The sequence below is a fragment of the Crocodylus siamensis genome, chromosome 1, assembly GCF_052110815.1.
Source record: "Crocodylus siamensis isolate JL-2025a chromosome 1, ASM5211081v1, whole genome shotgun sequence".
Classification (NCBI taxonomy): domain Eukaryota; kingdom Metazoa; phylum Chordata; order Crocodylia; family Crocodylidae; genus Crocodylus; species Crocodylus siamensis.
Genome location: NC_143395.1, coordinates 43,204,419 through 43,224,543, shown reverse-complemented (window position 1 = coordinate 43,224,543; position 20,125 = coordinate 43,204,419). Strand labels below are relative to the sequence as shown.

General features: G+C 45.4%; 1 protein-coding gene and 2 pseudogenes across 2 annotated transcripts; all 3 read left to right on the top strand.

The window, feature by feature from the left end:
• The first annotated feature begins 1,788 nt into the window (after positions 1–1,788).
• On the top strand, positions 1,789–17,087 carry LOC149872749 (glutathione S-transferase Yc-like). Of its 2 annotated transcripts, XM_090031384.1 has the most exons (7): positions 1,789–1,802; positions 8,355–8,461; positions 9,561–9,612; positions 9,987–10,119; positions 11,608–11,753; positions 13,673–13,803; positions 16,688–17,087. In XM_090031384.1, the coding sequence occupies exons 2-7, from the start codon at positions 8,375–8,377 to the stop codon at positions 16,802–16,804; spliced, it is 666 nt and encodes a 221-aa protein (XP_089887510.1). In that variant the 5' UTR covers positions 1,789–1,802; positions 8,355–8,374; the 3' UTR covers positions 16,805–17,087. The 2 variants fall into 2 exon arrangements, with proteins under 2 accessions (XP_089887510.1, XP_089887509.1); XM_090031383.1 differs by lacking the exon at positions 16,688–17,087 and having other exon boundaries at positions 11,608–11,749; positions 13,673–13,796.
• On the top strand, positions 15,142–15,296 carry LOC149872751 (U2 spliceosomal RNA; annotated as a pseudogene).
• LOC149872750 (U2 spliceosomal RNA) lies at positions 15,399–15,574 on the top strand (annotated as a pseudogene).
• Positions 17,088–20,125: the final 3,038 nt, after the last annotated feature.

Here is a 20,125-nt window from a genome sequence, read left to right as displayed (position 1 = left end):
TGCCTGCATCACCTTCTCCCTTTGCCTCTTCGTGCTTCTCACAAACATCTGCCAAATATACAACTTGGTCACAAGACTCAGCGCACTTTCTTCTGTGAAAAGCCAACACACAGTGGTTGTATACTCATGCCTGGACATTGCATGGAGTGTTTAGCAAGCCAACATGGGGTGGAGTAATGAGAAGAAAAAGCACTTGCTTAGTGATTGGACCATACTCTGAGGTAGATAGAAACGTGGCTGGATTGTTGGCCTGCACCCTTATATCTGCCTGTCAGCAATGGGCTGGAGAGGGGGCCCATACCAAAGAGTCTTGTCATGTGCAACTAGGTCCTTCTGCATTGTGAGGAGCCCCTTGTTGCTCTTGGAGAAGTGGCAGAATGCCAATCGCTGCTCCCATGGAGAAGGCTGTGTGGCTTGTGTGAAGTGACTGCGGCTCCAGCCTAAGTAAGTTGTGGGTTCTCCATCACTGGGTGTTCAAGAAGAGGTTGATGGGCATTACCCATGCTTCTGGGTTTTGCTGGTTGCCCCTGCTCCCCAGCTCCCCGCTCCCCCTCCTTCTCTGCTGTATGTGTCAAGATGTTTTTAAGCCTTCCCAGAGGCATTGGGTGTTGGCTATAGCCAAGGCTGGGGACTGTGATTGGGGTGTGCCAGTGTTCCTGCTGGGAGCAAAGCCAGAGGTTCCCTTCCACTCAGGGTCTGACTGGTCACCATATTTGATGTCAGGAAGAAATTTTACCCCATGGTCAGTTTGATATGGACTGTGGGGTTTTTTGCCTTCCTCTGTAGCTGGGGATGTGGCCCTGTACCTCTTGGGCATATATTGACAATATTTTATAGAAGCAGGATATTGGCTGCCATGATTCCTCTGCTTTATCTGTGGCAGGGTAGGGTGTTAGGTCTATGTTTGTCAGGGGTGAAGGCAGTTTTATGCAGAGCTTCAATTATGGTTTTATGGGACAGTTTGGATAGGGATGATCCTGCCTCAGGCAGGGGATTGGACTGGAGGACCTATGGCAGTCCCTTCCAGCCCTACTTCTCTGTGACTCTGGCTGGGGAATAGAATATGTTATATGTTTTAGGAATATACACACACACACACACACACACACACACACACACACACACACACACACACACACACACACACACACACACACACACACCTTTTTGGATGTAAGAGTGAAGTGTGCAAGCCATTTTAACCCAGGAAAAAAGTATTCCCAAGGTATAAAATGTTTGGGAAATACTGACCTAAAGACCCAGAGTGGGATGCATCTCCAATGCCCACAGAATGTGTTGCCAGCAGGTAGACAAGGCAGTGTTTACAGGCAGTGTCTTTCCAAACTGTGGAAGAAGGAAGGGAGGCCTCCCCACCACTGTACTTACTTTCCCCAAGCTGAAAGTCCATATAAAAGAAGCAATTCTTCTCTAAAACCAAATATTCAGAAACAGAGATCAAAATTTAAAAACAAAAAAAATCATAATTTTAAGTAGATCTCGAAATGTTTACTTGGTGGCCTGAGTAACAGTGTGAAAATGAGAAGTGCTGCTTTTCATAAACACAGCTGTTCCAGTTGATCCTGGATCCTGTAAGCTTTTATAATTGTGGATTAGGCAGGAAGGTTTTGCTGTGTGTGAAAGTCAAATAAGAAAAATGAGACAGAAAGTTAACTGATTTCATTTGCTTAATGGGGAGTTTCCTTTGGGGCAAAAGGATGGGTAGGTGGAGCTCCAAAACCTTTTAAATAGAAGATGCACATTGATTGGAACAACAGCTCAGACTGTGACAGGACTAACAGAAGGTGAGTACGGCACATTTAGATATGCATGGGAAATTGCCCTCCCTATTTGAAATGAACTTTGGTAAGTAGGGCTAAGGGATTAGATGGTAGCAGAATTTCTGTGCTAGGTTTCTTCACTATGCTGTTTGTGGCCACCAAAAGTAATTCGGGGATTCAATTGCACGCAGTCAGTAGGTAAGAGGGTTGAAAAACTAAGAGTTTCAGAGTGGAGCAGGATATGTCATTTGTGAAGTCAAAACAAAGCTTTATATTTAGTAGACATTTTATGGTTATTTTTGCCCTATGGCTAATACCACATAACTCCATTGTTCTTAAAGCATTAACAACAATAGGAACACTAGCATAGAATAGAAGTTGTCCCCATTTTTCTGGCTAAATTGTGTTGCCTGGCATTAGTGGTGATGGGAAACAATCATGTAGTGCCCAAAACATGGGTGATTCCTTGTAGCCCTGTCTATGTTGTGCTCCCACTGGGGTGGAACATTAGTGGCGATGGGAATTTTTTACTGAAAAAGAAGGGCTGCTGTAAAAATAAGCTGAACTATAAAACTGTTTTCCCTGAATAAGTTGGCTCTCAAGAGCACAGCCAGCCATTGAACTGAAGACCAAATAAAAGAAAACTTTTCTCCTCCCTAACTCAAATAACCCCTTTCTGGTGAGACAAGAGGCAGTAGGGGCTGGGAAGAAAGAGACTTGCATTGTGCTGAAGGAAAGAAAATGTTTTCCTTAATATCGTCTTTTTTGTTTCTATAACAAACAGTTGCTGCAGAAAATGCATCAAATGCATCTCAGTCTTCATTTTGTAAACCTTAACCCATAAGCAGGCAGTTTGTGAGTGAATAGTGGAGACCTAGCCAGAACACATCACATCTTTTCAGTTACACTAAGGAGGGAGGAAGGGAATTTGTCCCCAGAAGGACTCTTTACCTTAGTGACTGTGAGTCATTCATTGACACAGTACTATTCCACAGAGTACTGTTCAGATCATATACTGAAAGTATCTCAGATATCTTGAAATGAAGGTGAAATTAGAGCAGATCTCAAAGAAACAGTGATTCATGTGGCAACTCTTCACTATTACATTTAGTGAAAAGACAGGGCCAGAGCCTTAAATGTAAATATTATTGTAGCCTGGCTTTATGCTGTCACTCTGGCCCACTGTTCTAATTTAGTTACCTGTGTGTTCCTGCCTCGACCACTGACTTGTCAGGGGCAGTTTATGTATAGTCAACTGCTTACCACAAGGTTTACTTCCTCACAACAAGGAAGTGTGTTAGACCCAAACATTTATCTTGTGGACCACAAGCACTTGTTAAATAGTGCAGCTGTTTCAATGAAATAAAGATTACAAATCACTAGAAGTCATCAAATTCTCAAACTGTATTGAAAATCTTTAATAAACAAATGTATGGATATTCACTTTTGATTAAGAAAATGCAGCTACATGCCTGCAGTGGCTCAAGCAAGAACCTGGGAGGTGCTAGAGCATGCCTGCCAGCCACTGTGAAAGGGGAGGGAAGAGAGAAGCCCTCCAAGGCTCCCCACCCCGCCATCAGGTCCGGAGGATGGGGCATGGCCGGGCATCAGCCCAGGCTAGCCGGCTGGAGGGTGGGGACCTCAGCCCAGGCCTGACTGGGGGAGGGGGCCATGCCTCCCAGGCTTCTGCCACCTCCCTGCTCCCCACTTGCCCTCAGCCTCTGGTTTAAGTCACTGCTGGCATGTAGCTGCATTTCCTGAATCAAAAGTGAATATCTGGTCATTTGTTTATCGGTTCAATCTGCGCAGTTTAGACTAACCTGCAAAGATTGAATTGATTCAGCCTCCAGCTTTTTGACTGTCTGTATTTAGCCTTAGAGCTAGAAAGTCTACACAAAGACTAACAGAGAGCTGTTAAAATGTGCTTTAACTATGGGTTGAACTAAACTGCCAATGTTAGTATTATATGGGGATACTAGCCAATACCCTGTCAAGAATGACAGGGGGAGAGGGGGGCTGGGATGGAGTGCCGCCACCTAACGCCCCATGCTGCCCCTGTTCTGCCTCTTACAGGAAACCAGGTAGGGGAGCCAAGACCAGCACTGGTGGACCCACCTCTCCTACCCCCTGCCCAGTCCTCAGCACAGCTTCAGAATCATGGCGGCATTCCCCCATGCCTGGAGCACTCTGATTGGCTGTTTTCATCAGCCAATCAGAGTGCAAATAAAGTGTTATGGACAGACAGACAGACTTAGGCTTTTATAATATTAGAATGTTACATGAAAAGGGGGAAGAAGTTTGACTATCTTTAACAGTGTTAAATATAAATTGTTACATTGGCCCCAGGATTACAGGAGGGAACAGCAGAACTGTAGGCAAGGTGCTGCTCTCTGAATAAACAAGTTTTATTGTTCAATATGCTTAACTTCTTGGTCTTTGAGAACAACACAAGGACTACATTCAGCTGCTGACAGACTGAGGAGGAGGGAATGTGAGCAAAGGTAATGACGTTGAATTCATAAAAGCTTGAACAAGAATAGTCCTTCTCTGAAGCAAGCATGTATTGAACACAGCACTTCGTAACCTCAAGCACATGACAGAACATCCCAAAACCTTCATGTAAGTGAAAATACAGCCCAGTAAAACACAGTGAGAGCACATGCAGCTTAGTCTAACTTAAAATGGCATGTAATAAACCAAAAAAGACAGGAGAAAGCTGTAACCTGGGTGGTAATCTTGGACTAGTCCCCAAAATATAACCCGGGTGGTACTCCAAGACATACCCCCTCTCCAACTGAAGGGATTAGAGTGGGTGTAGAAGCACTATGGAAGGCATGGCATCCCTCCTTTCCCTACAGAGATAGACACCAGTGGGATCCTAGTTTGGTGGAGCAGTTGGTATTCCTTAAGGTGAAACTCCTGTTGCTGGGGTTCCCCAAGCTCTGTTCACACCTGTTTCTAGTTTCCGAACCATTTAATGCCCTGCTCTCAGAGCTGGAGGCAGCACGCTCTGCATCACCAGCCATCAGGGGAAGAACATGTCCCTGCTGAGCTCCTGTGCCAGGACAAGCTTGAAGGTACGGGATGGGTCTATGGGGAAGAAGGAGGCACTAGGTCCTGGGCATGATCTAAAACTGCACCCTGCCAGAGTTGGGAGGCCTGGTAGGTCTGCTGGGGGCACAGCAGGCTCCAGGAAATGTCAGGACCAAGGACCTCCCTGGTGAAAGGCGGGTAGGTGCCTTATAACCTCCAGCCACCACATGCATGCACAGTCCTGGATGGGGAAAGCCCAGACCCCAAAGATCTTTGAGAAGCCTGAGGCTTGCTGGTTGCAGTGGAGTTGTGAGGCTTCAGGTGAGCTCAGCTTAGCTGCCTGGGATGCCATCCCCTTTCTCTTCCCCTTCCCCCTGGTAAGAGGCAAACGTGCCAGGGGAGATGCTGCCGCTGCGCCATGGGTGCACTCTGTCCCCACCCACCAGCACATACACCTAAGTACCTTTAGGTGTACGCCTAGTGACTACCCTTTGTATTAAAGATAAGTACAAATGATTTTTATACACTATACAGTACAGTATTCAAGTCCTTAACCCCATTTTCCCCATAAGCCTTTAGTTTTACCAACCACAGTTTTGCCAACCGTGGGAACTTTCCAGAACGTAACTGCCACAACTGGCGAGGGAAACCTATATGGGTCTCTAGCTATCCCAGTGTTTTTGAAGCAAAGCTGCTCCAATGCCTTCTTTAGAAGCATCTGTTGACAATTTAATGGGTCTTTTAGGGTCATAGTATTTTAGTACCGGAGCTTTCATGCTGTCATTATTTTTTCCTTCAAGTTCTAAAATTCACTTTCATGGTCATGTCCCATATCCAGTGAGCATTCTTTTGTAGAAGTGATCTAAGTTGTTTGATCTGCTTTGCTAAGTTAGGTAAGATATTTTCCAACAAAATTGATAATTCCCAGTAATCTTTGCACTCTTTCCTTATCTGTAGGGGATGGCATGTTTGTAATGGCTTTAACCCTTGCAGGATTGATTTGTACCTCTCTGAGAGCTTTTCTCCCAGATATGTTATTTCTTTGCCCCTGAACTTGCAGTTTTGTTTATTTAATTTCAAACCTGCTCTGTAAGCTCTTTTTAGTGCCTGCCTTAGCCTCGTCATGTTCTTCCACATTATTTCCCCAAACTAAGACATCTTCAATATAAACCATATTTCCATCAAGACCTTCAAAAATGCATTGCACCTTTCTGTGAAATCCAAAAGGAAGCTTACGAAAGCAATACCTTCCAAAGGGCGTATTGAAGGTACATAATCTAGTGTTATCCTTTTCTAGAGCAACTTCCCAAACCCCAGAAGAGGCGTCCAAAGTGGAGAAATATTTAGCTTGTGCCAAGTTGTCAAAAACCTCTTCCTGGGTGGAAATGGGAAAATGTTTCCTTTTGATGTATGCACCTGTTCATTTGCTTAGGATCTAGACACAATCTTAAGGAGCCATCTTTTTTTCCTACTATGATCAAGGAATGAACCCAAGCAGTTGTTTGCTCTACTCTTTATATTATATCCATGTTAACTAATCTATCTAATTTCTTTTTTAGTTTCTCACTTAATACAAGGGGAACATTTCTTGGAGCATGCATGGTGAGAGTATGGTAAAAGTTCTGTTATCCGGCTCCACTAACCAGAATGCCGGCTCGTAAGATAAAGTGAAACTGGAAGTGCCCACCATGGCCCTTCCAGTTTCTCCGAGCCCCCATTGCTCAGGGCAAAGCAGCCTGCACTGCCAAGCCCCCATAGCTCAGGGGCATAACAGGCTGTGCGGATCCCGCCACCCTGTCCCGCAGGGCCCGCAGGAACAATCACCTGTGGGCCCTGCAGGAGCAGCAGCAGTGCCGTGGGAGGGGCGGAGGGACACCCCAGACATGGTATGAGAAGCGGTGGCTGGGGCCACTCAATTAACTGGCATATAACGTTATCTGGCATAACCCGTTCCCGGGGGATGCCGGATAACAGAGCTTTTACTGTATTAAGAGTTCTTTTAATTCTATCTTGTACTTAGTTGATAGTTGCCCTATACCTTGAAGCACATCATAAAACTCTTTTTCTATTGTTCTTGCTTTCTACTCCCTCAATGGCATCCATTCTCTTAATCAAATTTAGAGTTTTACACATTCAGAACCCAATAATTAGTACTAGTTTCCTAGGACTGTTACAAAGTGAATTTTTATTGTATTACTTTTGTGTCTAACATGCAGTATACAAACACTCTTTGTTGTAATCATGTTTCCATTATATGGCCTAAATACTGTTTTCTTATTCTCATAGTACACAGGGTTAGTTTTTATTTTTTGAATAATTGACCTGTGCCCCTGTATCTAATTTAAAAGTTACCATTAGTCCATTGGTTTCCAGGGTGATTGTCCAGTCCTCAGAAGAATGAACTTCTTGCACTGTGCCAATGAGGAATTCTTCATTTTCCTCACTGTATAGAGCATGCACCTGCTGTTTCTTGTGTAGTGCATCCTGCTTCTTTTTACAAACTCTTGCAAAGTGATTCAATCTTTTGCATTTGTTGCAGCACATACCAAATTCAGGACACTGCATGGGTTTGTGGTAACCCCCAAAGCATCTGCAGCTGACCATTGTTTCTTCAAGCAATTCTCTTTGGCCTCTGCTTGTCCGCTTCATAGTGAGGTCCTTCTTTCTGTATTGTTTGTGTGTTGTCTTAAGTTTTTATAGTCTTGCAATCCTGTCTAGTTCACCTTGTTCTGTTTTTATCTCCAGCTCTTGCAGCTAGGCATTTGTTATCTTAGCCGCTTGGCACATTCTAACTGCCTTTTCCAAATTAAGCTCAGGAACCTCTAGCAGTCTTTTCCTGAGGCTTGTATCCCTTATACCCAATACTATTTGGTCTCTGATCATAGACGCATTTATGTTTCCAAAGTTGCATGTCTGGTTCAGCAGTCTGAGGTCTTTGATAAACTCCTTGATTGTCTCACATTCTTTCTGCTGTCTCAGATGGAAATTATACTATTTGAAGGTTTCATTTTGTTTGGGTATACAATATTCCTCAAACTTTTTTTATTACTGTGCCATATCTTTTCTGTTCTGCTTCTGCCAGTTATAGGCTATTATAAAAAGACAGAGAGCTTCTGGACCTGCTATATTTAAAAAAAATACCTACCTTGAGTGACTCTTCCTTCTCTGTGGCTCCACTGGCCATTACACATATGGTGAAGCTCTGCTTAAATTTCTTCCAGTTTTCTGCTGCACTGCTGGACAGCCTTAACTCTTCTGGAATTCTGAGATGCTCCTTTTTTTCCCTTCTTCTTACCCCACTCATGGTACCATGTCTTCTCAAAAGACCAAAAAGTTAAACATATAGAATGATAAAGCTTATTTATTCAGAGAGCAGCACCTTGCCTACAGTTCTGCTGTTCCTTCCTGCAATCCCTGGGCAAATGTAAAAACTTATACATAACACTCTTAAAGCTATCCACACAGTGCTGTCTTCCTCAGTCACTGACACATATTTTTTATGTTGGTTCTTCAATTATTTGTCCCCACTGTTTTATTTTACAGGAAAACTGACAGATACAAGCATGTCTGTGAAAGCCAAGCTGCACTATTTCAATGGCAGAGGCCGAATGGAAACAATACGGTGGCTCCTGGCAGTGGCTGGGGTTGAGGTATGCTTCTGTTTCATAAAGAAATCCTAGTACATGTGCACAATTGAATAGAAATGTCCATTCCATATAGAAACATGATCTAGTGGTAGTTGTTATTTCAATACTCAGTTGAGGATGTGGATCTTTTACAGCCAGAGCAAGAACTCTTTACCACACACGCTAGAGAGTACAGCTTTGAATAATGAGCATGTCCAGGTCAGTCCTGGTACTGGCCAAAGTGAGGTATCACACTGGGGATGGGTCCTGTAGACCAGAGGTTCTCAACCTTTTAGACTCCAGGAACTCCCTGGAAAAATGCCATTTCTTAGTCTTCATTCATGTTTTTTGCATACAAAAAATAATAGAGCAACATTTCTATTGCACAGAACTCTGAAAACCTACTGCTATGTATTTCTGTTTGAAATCCCTGGGTTTATCCTGTGAATCATGTCTGTAAACCTAACAGTGTTAACATCTGAAGTAGCCTGTGGCACCCATGAAAGGATCTCAAGGCACTCCAGGGTGCTGTGGCACCTGGGTTAAGAATCACTGCTACTGGCCTATCCAACTCAAACAGATAGTACAATATTAACAGAAATGAACAACCTGTTTCTGCTGCTAACTGAATGGTGGGGCAAGCACAAGAGTTATGGTAGCCCTGCCATACTGGTTTTCCATGAGCTAGCACATTTCTGGGTGCTGCTGTTGCACACAACCTTCTTTCTTTCTGCTCAGAGGTTGTAATAAAACCCCAGAGTATGATCCGATCACTGCAACAAGTGCTTTTCCTTCTCCTTACTCCACCCCATGCTGGCTTGCTAAACACTACATGTAATGTCTAGCATGAATGTAATTGTGGGCTGGCCTTGCACAGAAGAAAGTGTGCTGAGTTTTCTGACTACTCTGTATATTTGGCAGATTTTGCCACAATTCAACAAGTATGTATGAAGCATGAAGAGGCAAAGGGAGACTGTGATGCAGGCAAAACTGTTTGAAAAAACACTGAATGCTTTAAAAGACTGTTTTAAAATATAAAATCCCGAAGGCAAATATCAATTAATCTTAATTTTCTCATGGGCAGTAACAATAAAAACTGTCACTCTACTTTCTTGTCTTCCAGTTTGAAGAATATTTCTTTGAAACAAGAGAAGAACTTATAAAGCTGCAGCAGTGTAAGCTTCCTTGAATGGCTTTTAGTAGAATTGTTTCCCAATTTAGAATTCATAAGAATTTTATCATGTTTTCAAAGATTATTTCCACTGCATTGTGACATTACCTAAATGCACACTCTTGCATATACTAGGACTGTTGTAGTATCATAGCTGTGATGGTTCAGAGAATATGTGAGAATTAACTTTTCAGTGGGGAGCAATATTTATATATCACTCCCAAACAATGAACCTGCTGTGTGCATGCTAACCCCTAGCTGCCTATCGGTTCTTACTCAAAAGAAAGGCAGAGCAAGTTAGCAGATACTTGGTAATTCTGCTTTAGTGGGGATGATTGGGAGATTGAATCACTGATTTTTTCCCCCTTCTTTTAAAAGCGGGAGTTCTACTGTTCCAGCAAGTACCCCTAGTGGAAATCGATGGGATGAACATGGTGCAGACCAGAGCCATTCTCAACTATATTGCAGCAAAGCACAATCTCTATGGGAAGGACCTGAAGGAGAGAGCCCTGTACTGTAACAGCACTGCCTTTGTCTGACAGAACATGATAAATTACTATACAGCATGCAGAAAAAACATCCAGGCTCATAAATTAGGAGTTGTGTTGTGTCATGACTCAGCACATTTCCACTGGTCTCCAGCCAAGTTCAGCAATGTTAAATATTAGCTAATAAGATTAGAGACATGCTAGAAGGTGTTAGACTGGCTTATCTGAGTTGAAAGCATTTTTAGAACTAAGCAGGGATCAATTTCCCACCTGACGTCATAAGAACATTAGAACACAAGAAGTGCCATAATGGGTCAGAACAAGGGTGTATCTAGCCCACAATCCTGTCTCCGACAGTGGCACGTATCTTCTCTGGCATCTACCCTTTATTGGTTTAGAGATGCCAAATGAAACATCTCCAACCCTTCTGTTCAACAGCCATAAATGGACCTATCTTCCATGAATTTATCTAGTCCCTTTATGAAACTTGCTATACTATATGCCTGCACCGTCTCCTGTGGCAATGAATTCCACAAGTTAACTACATGCTGCATAAAAAAAGGACTTTCTCTTGTTAGTTTTAAATCTGTCACCTACTAATTTCAGTGGGTGCCTCCTAATTCTAGTATGCTGGGACCTGGTTTCCTGTTGGCTTGGTCCATACCCTTCATAGTTGTCTAGCATTTATCATCTCTCCCATCAGCCTTCTCCTTTCCAAACTGAAGATTTTTAGCCTTTTCAATCCTTCCCAGTATGGCAACTTTTCCAGATTCCAGATCATTTTGCTTACCCTTCTCTGTACCTATTCCAATTAGACTATGTCCTTATTGAGATATGGGGAACAGAAATTGCACATAGTATTGAAGATGTGAGCATGTTTATGGGGAGATTGTAACTAGGAGATGCACAGGCAGCCCACAATGCTTGCAGGCCAAGAGTCAAGGGAATACTTTTTATGTCTATAAAAAACTAGCCTTAGCCCTAAAGAACTGAATGTGAAGAGACAGTGTTGTCGTGGCAGCTGAGTTCCATCCTTACACCTCTCAAATGAATTAACAATGACAAATTAATTACACTGTAGCACACAAGACAGTGGGCCACAGATACAAGTATTACAGTTAATGCAACACTGTAACACCCCAACTTATTCTTAGTGAGAAACATTGTGTGCCGGTAAAAGTAGCCAGTATCTTTGTATTTCAATTGATCTAGTTTATTTAGAAGCCAAAAAGATGGTAGGTATGCTTAACTCCTATCATCTGAGTTTTAAAATGTTGACCTGAATCTTTAATTTAGAGGATTCACACACCCAATGATAAAGCAGATGATATACGTGTACACAGTGGTTTGGATCAGATAAAGTGAATGCCAATAGGTATGCCATCTGTCACTTATCCTCCTGACCTTGGAGTTATTGCACTGAGGGAAAACAGGGAAAAAATCCCCCAAACCAAAGTTAACTGAGTAAGTTTCAGGTGTTGAAACCAATAGGAACACACACTTTCTTTCAGAATTGATATGTATGTAGAAGCAACAATGGACCTGAATGACCTCGTCATGCGCCATCCCATGCAACCACCTGAGGGAAGAGAAAAGAATCTTGCCTTAATTGTGGATAAGGCCACCAATAGATACTTCCCTGCCTATGAAAAGGTAAGTTATCAGAGTAAACAGTTTACTTTCATTAGAGCATTGATGTCTAGATAATATTTCCATTAAGTTTCTGAATATAAGGGTAGTCAAGCATTGGAACAGACTACTAGAGAAATTATAGAACCTCTATCTTCCAACCTCCAAATTGTGGAAATTTTCAAGAACAAACTAGACAGAACTTTTTCTGGCATGGTTTAATAAGGGATGTTTCTTCCTTGAGCAGGGAGCTGGACTAGATGACTTTGTGAGGTTCCTTCCAGCCCTACTTTCCTATACTCCAATGATTCTATTTTAGCATGTGTGCATTTATATTAGTGGAAAGGGAAGAAATAACGTATTTACTTGAATCAACAATGACTTTGAATTTAAGATGACATGAAAAAAATATAATTTGTTAAACTTTTCCACATATAGAATCTAATTACTAAGGAGTTGTCTTAAATTCACCCCCTCCACAGCTGTGGTGGGGAAAGCAGTGGTGGGAGGAAGGGCAGTCTGTCCCTAGCCCCCCACTCCTTGCCCCCTCAGCCATACCACCCAATCCCATGCCCTCCTGCTGCCACTTGCCTATGCTGCCACCTGGCTCTGGCTCCAGGGCATGGAGCATCAGGTGGCCAGGTAGCAGCAGCACTGCCTCAAGCACAAACCTTGTGTTGGAGTCAAATCCAGGGCCAGGGCTGGGGCTGATGCCAGGGCTAGAGATCCCCTGTCCCTACAACTTCCTAGATGTACAATCCCCCTTGACTCCCTCTGGTCTATGTGATCTCCCCCACCCCCCACCCCCTGCACTGTACCATCTTTCCCAGGATCCCCATCCATCCCTATGCTGTACAGTTTCCACTATGTTGGAACTGGAGTCAAAGATGGAGCCAGCGATGCAGTGATACCTGCCCCAACTAGTACTCAAATCTAAGATGAGGTTTCTTTTCCCCATGTTGAATGGGGGGGAAAACCTCATCTTGAGTTCCAGTAAATATGGGATACTTGAAGTAACCACAAGGGTACTACTTAAGGCACAAGGCATATTCTTAGCCACAAGGATCTGTGAAGATAGAAGAGCTTTTAAACAAATCAGGAGAATTTAAACACTCCAGATTTCCACATTTTAGCAAGTTCCTTTAAGACAGTATGTGTTATAAAATAATATTGAGTTGCAAGCTCTACAATGCTAGTTTTCCCTCTGAAGTAAGGGTACCTATTCTACATGAGGACCATTACATTTCTGCCTATAGCACACCAAGAATGTAAAGCCAGAATTAGCTGAGCTTCAAAAATGAACCTTGCAGTGGGTTAAAATGGAGGGTTTCTTATACCCTAACGCATGCCTAATTAGGGAAGAAGGAAAGAAAGCAAGAAGGACGTGTGTCCAGGAATAGGTGATTGAATGCCTAGGATAAAAATGAACTACTTTTGGTTTCTCAGACCAAGGAATCCTTAGTAGCTTGGAATGCAGTAAGTTTTTGCATTCTTAGAAAAGTATGCTCTGTCCATACTAACAGTAACACAGTATTAGATGGAATTGCAGAAGATCTCTTTATTTTAAAGAGCTTTTGAACTTAGTCCTGTTTGCACAATGGAGAAGGACATGCAAAAGGATAAGTTCTAATATCCAATCCATTAGAATTCGGTTACAGGTAAAACAAAACGAAACACACACAGGAGAGGCAAGGGAAGGGAATCTTCCAGTTACACACAGTACATCATTATTTATTATGCATAATACCTAAGAGGAAAGTACAGCCAAGTATTTTTTGTCTTGCCATCAATTCAATTTTTGTATTCCTGCCTTTCAGGGATAACTTATATGAATAGCATAACCTTCATTTGCTTTGAAAACAACAGGTTAGGTTTAGCTATTATAATTATCCAGGGAACAGCATCTCTCAGTTGTACACTTACATTCATTGTTTCATGTTCTGTAAGTTTTGAAAGACCATGGACAAGATTATCTTGTTGGCAACCAGTTCAGCCATGCAGATGTACAAGTGCCTGAAACCATTTTAATGATGGAAGAGATGAAACCAGATATACTTGCCAAGTTCCCACTCTTACAGGTAACTGAGTGAGCAGATCTAGTAAATCACTCTTTGTTTGCCGAAAGTTTAATTTGGAGACACCTGCCTGAAGTATTAAGGATCTAGTGAAACTTGCCCCTGGGGACTGCACCCAGGTCTGCCTGCCCCAACCGCTGCCAAGCAGCAGAATAAGCCCCCTCTTGTCCCCTCCACTGGATGCTAGAGGGAAGGGGAATAATCCACCCTGTCAGGTGAGGACTGGCTAGGGAACAGGCTTCCTTGGCCATCTCACAGGTGGTGATGGGCTCCAAGCTTGGCAACTGCCACCACCATGTCCCCTGCCCTGAGCAGCACCTAGGGCTGCAGGCTAACAAGTAGCTGTGGGCTGCCCAGGATGGGGCCTGGTCTTCCCCGCTTGTCTGCAGCTGCTGCTGCTGCTACCATGCCATGCCATGCCGTGCCACACTGCTGGGGTGTGTGGGGGCAAGCATCTGCCTTGCACATGGAGCTCTGGCTCAAGCTCCCCGGATGCCTTGGAAGGCAGGAAGCTCCTGGGTGGGAGGCTTTAGTTTGGGGCAGTCGCTGGAGCTCCACATGCGGGGCACAAGCTGCAGGGCTGAATCTCTCTCCCTCCAGCTGCCTCCTGGAGTGGTTCCAGAGCAGCAGGAATGGGAGGGGGAATCACCACGGCAGGCAAGGGGAACCCAGCTTGGCCCAGCAAGGCTTTCTCCCTTTGCCTCCAGCTGCAGCTTTTGCTGCACCATGCAGCATTCTTCAGGGCCAGGGCTGCACCGCACAGTGCCACTCAACCTGAACTGGGCTGGAGTCACTGGACTAAAGGGAGCTGCTCCAGCCCCGAGCAGTGCTGCATGGTGTGCAGCAGGAGCCACAGCTGTAGGCGAAGGGAGAAAGCCCTGCCCAGCCAAGCCGTCTTATTCTCACCCGCAGTAACTCCCCCTCCCATTCCTGCTGCTCCTAAGCTGCTCCAGGAGGTGGAGTGGGGGTGTGGGGAAGGAGGGAACTTCAGCTCTGTGGCTTATGCCCTGTGTGTGGAGCTCCAGTGGCAGCTCCCAAGGCATCCAGGAGCTGGTGCCAGAGCTCCATGTGCAAGGCAGAAGTTTCCTGGCCCCCCACCCTAGCAGCATGGTGCAGTGTGGTGGTGGCAGTGGCAGCTGCATAAGAGGGGGGCATAATAGCCTCCCACCCCAGCCACCCTGCATCTGCTTGTTAGGCTGCAACCCCAGGTGCTGCACAGGGCAGTGGGCATGGCAGTGGTGGCTGCTGGGCTTGGGGCCCACCACCACCTCTGAACTTATTACCCACTTTGTTTATCACAAGGGATACTACCTGGCAGGGGAAGCAGCGTGACCACGTAGGTGAGCTCCCCAGGGTAATTGTCTCTGATATGTCCTCCATAGGAGGTCTATATTGAGCAGATTCTTTTTGGTATTGGGTGGTGGAACCGGAGCGTGCTCCATCCACTCCATGCATTGACCTGGTATTGCAGTGCTTCCAGGACCGGTGCAAAAAAAGCAGAAAAAAAAAACAAAAAAAAACAAAAAAAACCTCTGAACTTATTCAGATGGCCTGTACTAATCTATCAGGGGAGACACCATGATCAATCAGGTGGGGAGATACTGTGATCGATCAGGTGGTTTTCCCAGGGCAGGAATTGTCTCTGATATGTCCTCCATCCGAGGTCTATATTGAGCAGATTCTTTTTGGTGTTGGGTGGTGGAACCGGAGCTTGCTCCATCCACTCCATGCATTGACCTGGTATTGCAGTGTTTCCAGGACCAGTGCAAAAAAACCAGAAAAAACAAAAAAAACAAAAAACCACCTCTGAACTGGCCTGGGAATCCCATTTCTGAGCCAGCCCCCCTTGACAGGGCCAGACACTAGCTGGCAGGGCCCCTTGGTTGGGGCAAGGACCAGAGTTATTCCCCCTCCCTCTGGCATCTGGCAGAGGGGACAGGTTGAGGCTTCTTCTGCTGCCCAGCAGCAGTCAGGGTGGGCAGACCCAGCTGCAGTCCTACAGGGACAGTGCGGGTAGAAGAAAGAATAACCCCTCACCCTGCCTGCTCTGGCTCAGGGGCCACACTGGCCTGCGGCTGCAACACGAGGGGGGGTGCGGCAGGGAGGTGCACCCGGCAAACTCAGCTCTGGTCCCTTCCATCCCCCTCCACCAGATGCCAGAGGGTGCAGCAGCAACGGAGCAGGGAATGAAACTCCTCTCTGGCCAGCCCCTGCCCCTGCCCCTGCCTGTGACTGCTCTGGCTGGGGAGCAGCAGAGCAGGGCCAGCCCAGCCCAGAGAGCGTGCTGGGATGCTGGGGACTCTGGTTTAAGTTAAACCAGGAAGGGGTCTGGGACAGACATTGCCTAAGTCAGTTTGAGCCAAATCAGTTAAGTCTAATACTACATTCAACCAGTTTTATCTCAAACTGGTTTCAGCCATTTTCGAACTGATTTATGTTCACCGAATGTTTGTTCTGTTACAGAGTTAAACCAGTTTCTGATCACTTAAACGCGTAGGCGACTGATAGGCAGTGCATGGGGGTACACATGCCCACCCTGATGGGGCTGGTGCTCCCCCCAATGGCCGACGCTGATGCTGTTGGTAGGGCTGGTGCCCCCCCAACCTGGCTGCTGCCATCAGCAGCTTTTGCGGGTGCCCCCCAAGATTTAAGAGGCACCAGTCACTCATGCATAAACCAGTTTACTTGTAATGTCAGTCCCTAGCCTAGGCGGCTGATACCATGCACCTGCCCAGAGCTGCACTGCAAGTCTTTGCCTAGACGTCAGAGACCATTTGTGTGTGTTCACCGTGAGATCACACCAGTCTCTCTCTCATAAGCACCCAAGTATCTTTTACTCTATTCTTGCCCTGCTTTTAGGTGTTAAACTACTTGTTTCTCGTTTTAGGGTTTTAAAGCAAGAATAAGCAACAACCCAACAATAAAGAAATTCCTGCAGCCTGGCAGCCAGAGGAAATCAGAAATAGAGGAAAAAATGATTCCCCAAGTGATGAAAATTTTCTAGAGTTGTGATGTGACTCAAAATGATAGCAACCATGTTACTTGCTGTATTTTTTGCATTAACTGATAAAACTAAAGTGCAATTAGCTCACACCGTGTGAAAATTATAGCAGCAAAATCAGTTAATACATGCTAAACATTGTGTGCAAACATTTCCAAAGTAAATCTTCATGCTTGCAGTCACATATGAAAGGGCTGACTGACTTATAGCATACACAAAACAAAGGGATGACTTTTTATCACTTTTGTTTGAGTACAATTTTTATTAATGACTGCAATCCAAATAAGACAGGGGTGTGCAAAATATAGCCCATCAGCCAGATCCAGCCCTAGGGATTTTGTCCTGCCCACAGTGGGTCCCTTGGCCCTGCCCCCAGACATGATGTGGGGCTGGGGCAGCTTGGCAGCCAAATTCACTCTGCAGCAGCCCCAGTTGTGGTAGCTTCTTTTGACTGCTGCTGCCAGTCACCACTGTTAGATGTAGCCCTGCTGCCTGGGCACACCAGCCTGTCTCACCTGTACCCACTGCTGAAGGCACCAGGCAGAGCAGGAGGACAGGATCTCCATAGGGACCAGCCGGGGACCTGCGTAAACATAGCATACACAGCTGAACAAATAGGATGGGGCCACGGTTGCATGGGGAACAGTGTCTGGGGGTGGGATGGGAGGGCAGGCAGGGGCTGGGATTGGGATCAGAATCACAGCATGGGGCTGGGTCTAGGCCAGAGCTTCAATCTCTGGCCCACATATTCCTGCCCTGGCCCTAGCCCCGGTCCCAACCCCACCCAACCATCCCACTCCTGGACACTGCTCCCTGCCTTCCTGCAGCCCCATCCCATCTGCCAGGCTGCATGCCCCTGTTCAAATGGGTCCCAACCAGTCTCCATGGAGACCCTGGGATCATGGGGCAATAACAGCATGAGGCAGACCAGGAATCCACTCCCTACATGCCCCTGCCCATGGAACTGGTGACCATCACAGGGGCTTGCAGGGAGCAGATTGCTGCTCTGTCCTGGGGCCCAGCCCCATGCTGCCACCACGCAGCAGTCCCGGCCCTGCCTGTCTGTCCCACTCCTGGATGCTGTTCCCTGCCCAGCCAAGAGTGGGGCTGAATTTTGGTGAGCTGTTGGAAGTGGGGGTGAGAGGTTCTGACCCAGTGTGGTGGTGCAGGGGGTGGTGCTGACCCAGCCCATGACAGTCCCCAAAACTCCCTAAGTGGCCTTCCAGCTGAAATAATTGCCCAACCCTGAAATAAAAACTCTCCAATCTGTCTCTTTTTTACACTTGTGCAAAGTTGTTTGGTCACACAGTGAATGTTACATGCTAGAGAACATTTTCATAACAGGAAAACATACAGGCTGACTGAAGCACTGTTAACATAAGACAATTTTGGATACCAAACCAAACTTTTCTGAACTTCAGGTTTACGGTCGTGGGAAGTTATGGTTCAGATCCGTCACATCAGTAATTTCTCTTTAACTAGCTTTGTTTCAGAAATTATTCCTGTACTGCAGCATCTCCAATGCTGTATTTTTAAAGTGATCACTTTTCAAGGGATCGATACCCTTGTGCCTTCTGAAACACTTGCATATTTGCTTGTTCTAAGCAGCTAATTAGATGTCATTGAAGAAAACGCAGCAGCTCTAACCCTAAAATTTTATGTGAGAAGATGAATTTAGTGTTAGCTGCCCTGAACTTTATCATGAAGTGTTTAGGAGACTTATTATTTGTGAACTACTGCACAGTTTAATACTACCAACTTTTTCTAGAGGGAGGCCCATCATACATTTCCCATTTTGGAAACTGACTGATTTCCAGCATAAGGAGGAAGGATAAAATTCATTTCTTGAGAAAGTGTGTATTAACCAAAACTAACATGTCTGCAAAAAGTTGTTAATTATGCTTCATTTCACCCAGGAAAGCTTTTTCATAGAGTACCTTTGGCTGAGTAATCACTGTTTCTTTGTGGGAAGATTTGTTTGGAGATCCCTGCCTGCAGTGATAAGGATTGTAGCAAGGAATGCTAGTTGTTGGCCTCCTTCAGACCAATGAAAGGAGGATATACAATACACCTACAGGCAATTCTGCTTTGCTTATGTACAGCCACCAGTCCCATGTGAATCACACAAGGAGGCTCTCTGGCCCACTGCGGGAAGGCAGCTCTTAGGGCTCTGTTACAATTTATTAATAGCACAATGGGGCTGGGGCGAGGAGGGCACCAGCTCTGGGTGCTGACTTAGAGGGATGCCAGTATGATCCTTCTTCCCAGGACTCTTTTTCACAAGAGAGGCAGCCCTGTGCAGCCTGGCCACGGGTAGCAGATCAGGCCCTGGAGTGTATCTGGGGGTGAGGGGGAAGAGGGAGATGAGTGGAATGCCCCCCTCCAGGACTTGCCATGGGAGGTGCAGCCCTACAGCAACAAACATATGGAGAGGGGAGGTTGGGGGGAAGAAAGGGGTCCTGGAGAATGCAAAACGGCACCAGAAGCAGCCCCAGGGGTCTGTGCTGACTAGGCTGTTGCACCAGCATCCACCAAGCCCTCAGCTACCCCGACATGTGGACTTTCCTTTTGTAAAGATTTGTCAGCACCCACAGGAGCAGCAGAAAGCTTAGGCAGAGCTGATAAATGCAATCGAGATGCAGGGGCAGCCACAAGGAGCTTTACTGTGGAAACAGCACAGAGGTGGGAAGGTAAGGAAGAGGCAGCAATGCAGAACAATGGGCACTAGGCTACTCCAGACTGTGCAGCAATGGGGTGCTTGCTATAAAAGGAAACAGTGTGATTTTAATTGGCAGTAGGCAAAGGGGTTTTTCACATTCAGGGCTGTATGGTCAGGTTAAGGTTTTGGGTTTAATATTCAAGATGCAAACTGTGCCCGGTAGACTTTACCATCTTCCTGCGCCTACCTGACATGTTTAAAGGAGGCTTTAAACACTGGATTGACTGGGGGAGGGAGCAGTTTCATACATTCATAGATTCATGTTATAAATGAGTTGCTCATATTATAATACTCCTTAGTCTTGCTTGCGTGAACAGGGCCAAAGAGCAGTAACCATTGCACAGAACTGTGTTGCATGCCTGGAACAAAATAACGAAGCGAGAAACTGAACCTGTGAATTACAGGGTAAGGCAGGAGGCTCTCCTGAGCTGCGCTTGGAATAACAGCAGCAGCAACACCAATACCTTCTCTCTCTCTGCCAGCCTCAAACTTTTTAGTGAGAATCTTTTCTCCCACTTATTTTTCAAATCAAGCAGGGGCCAGAGTTAGAAGTAGGCATCATGCCCAAAGAAGCAGCCAGTTAAAAATCACTCAGTCGAAAGCAT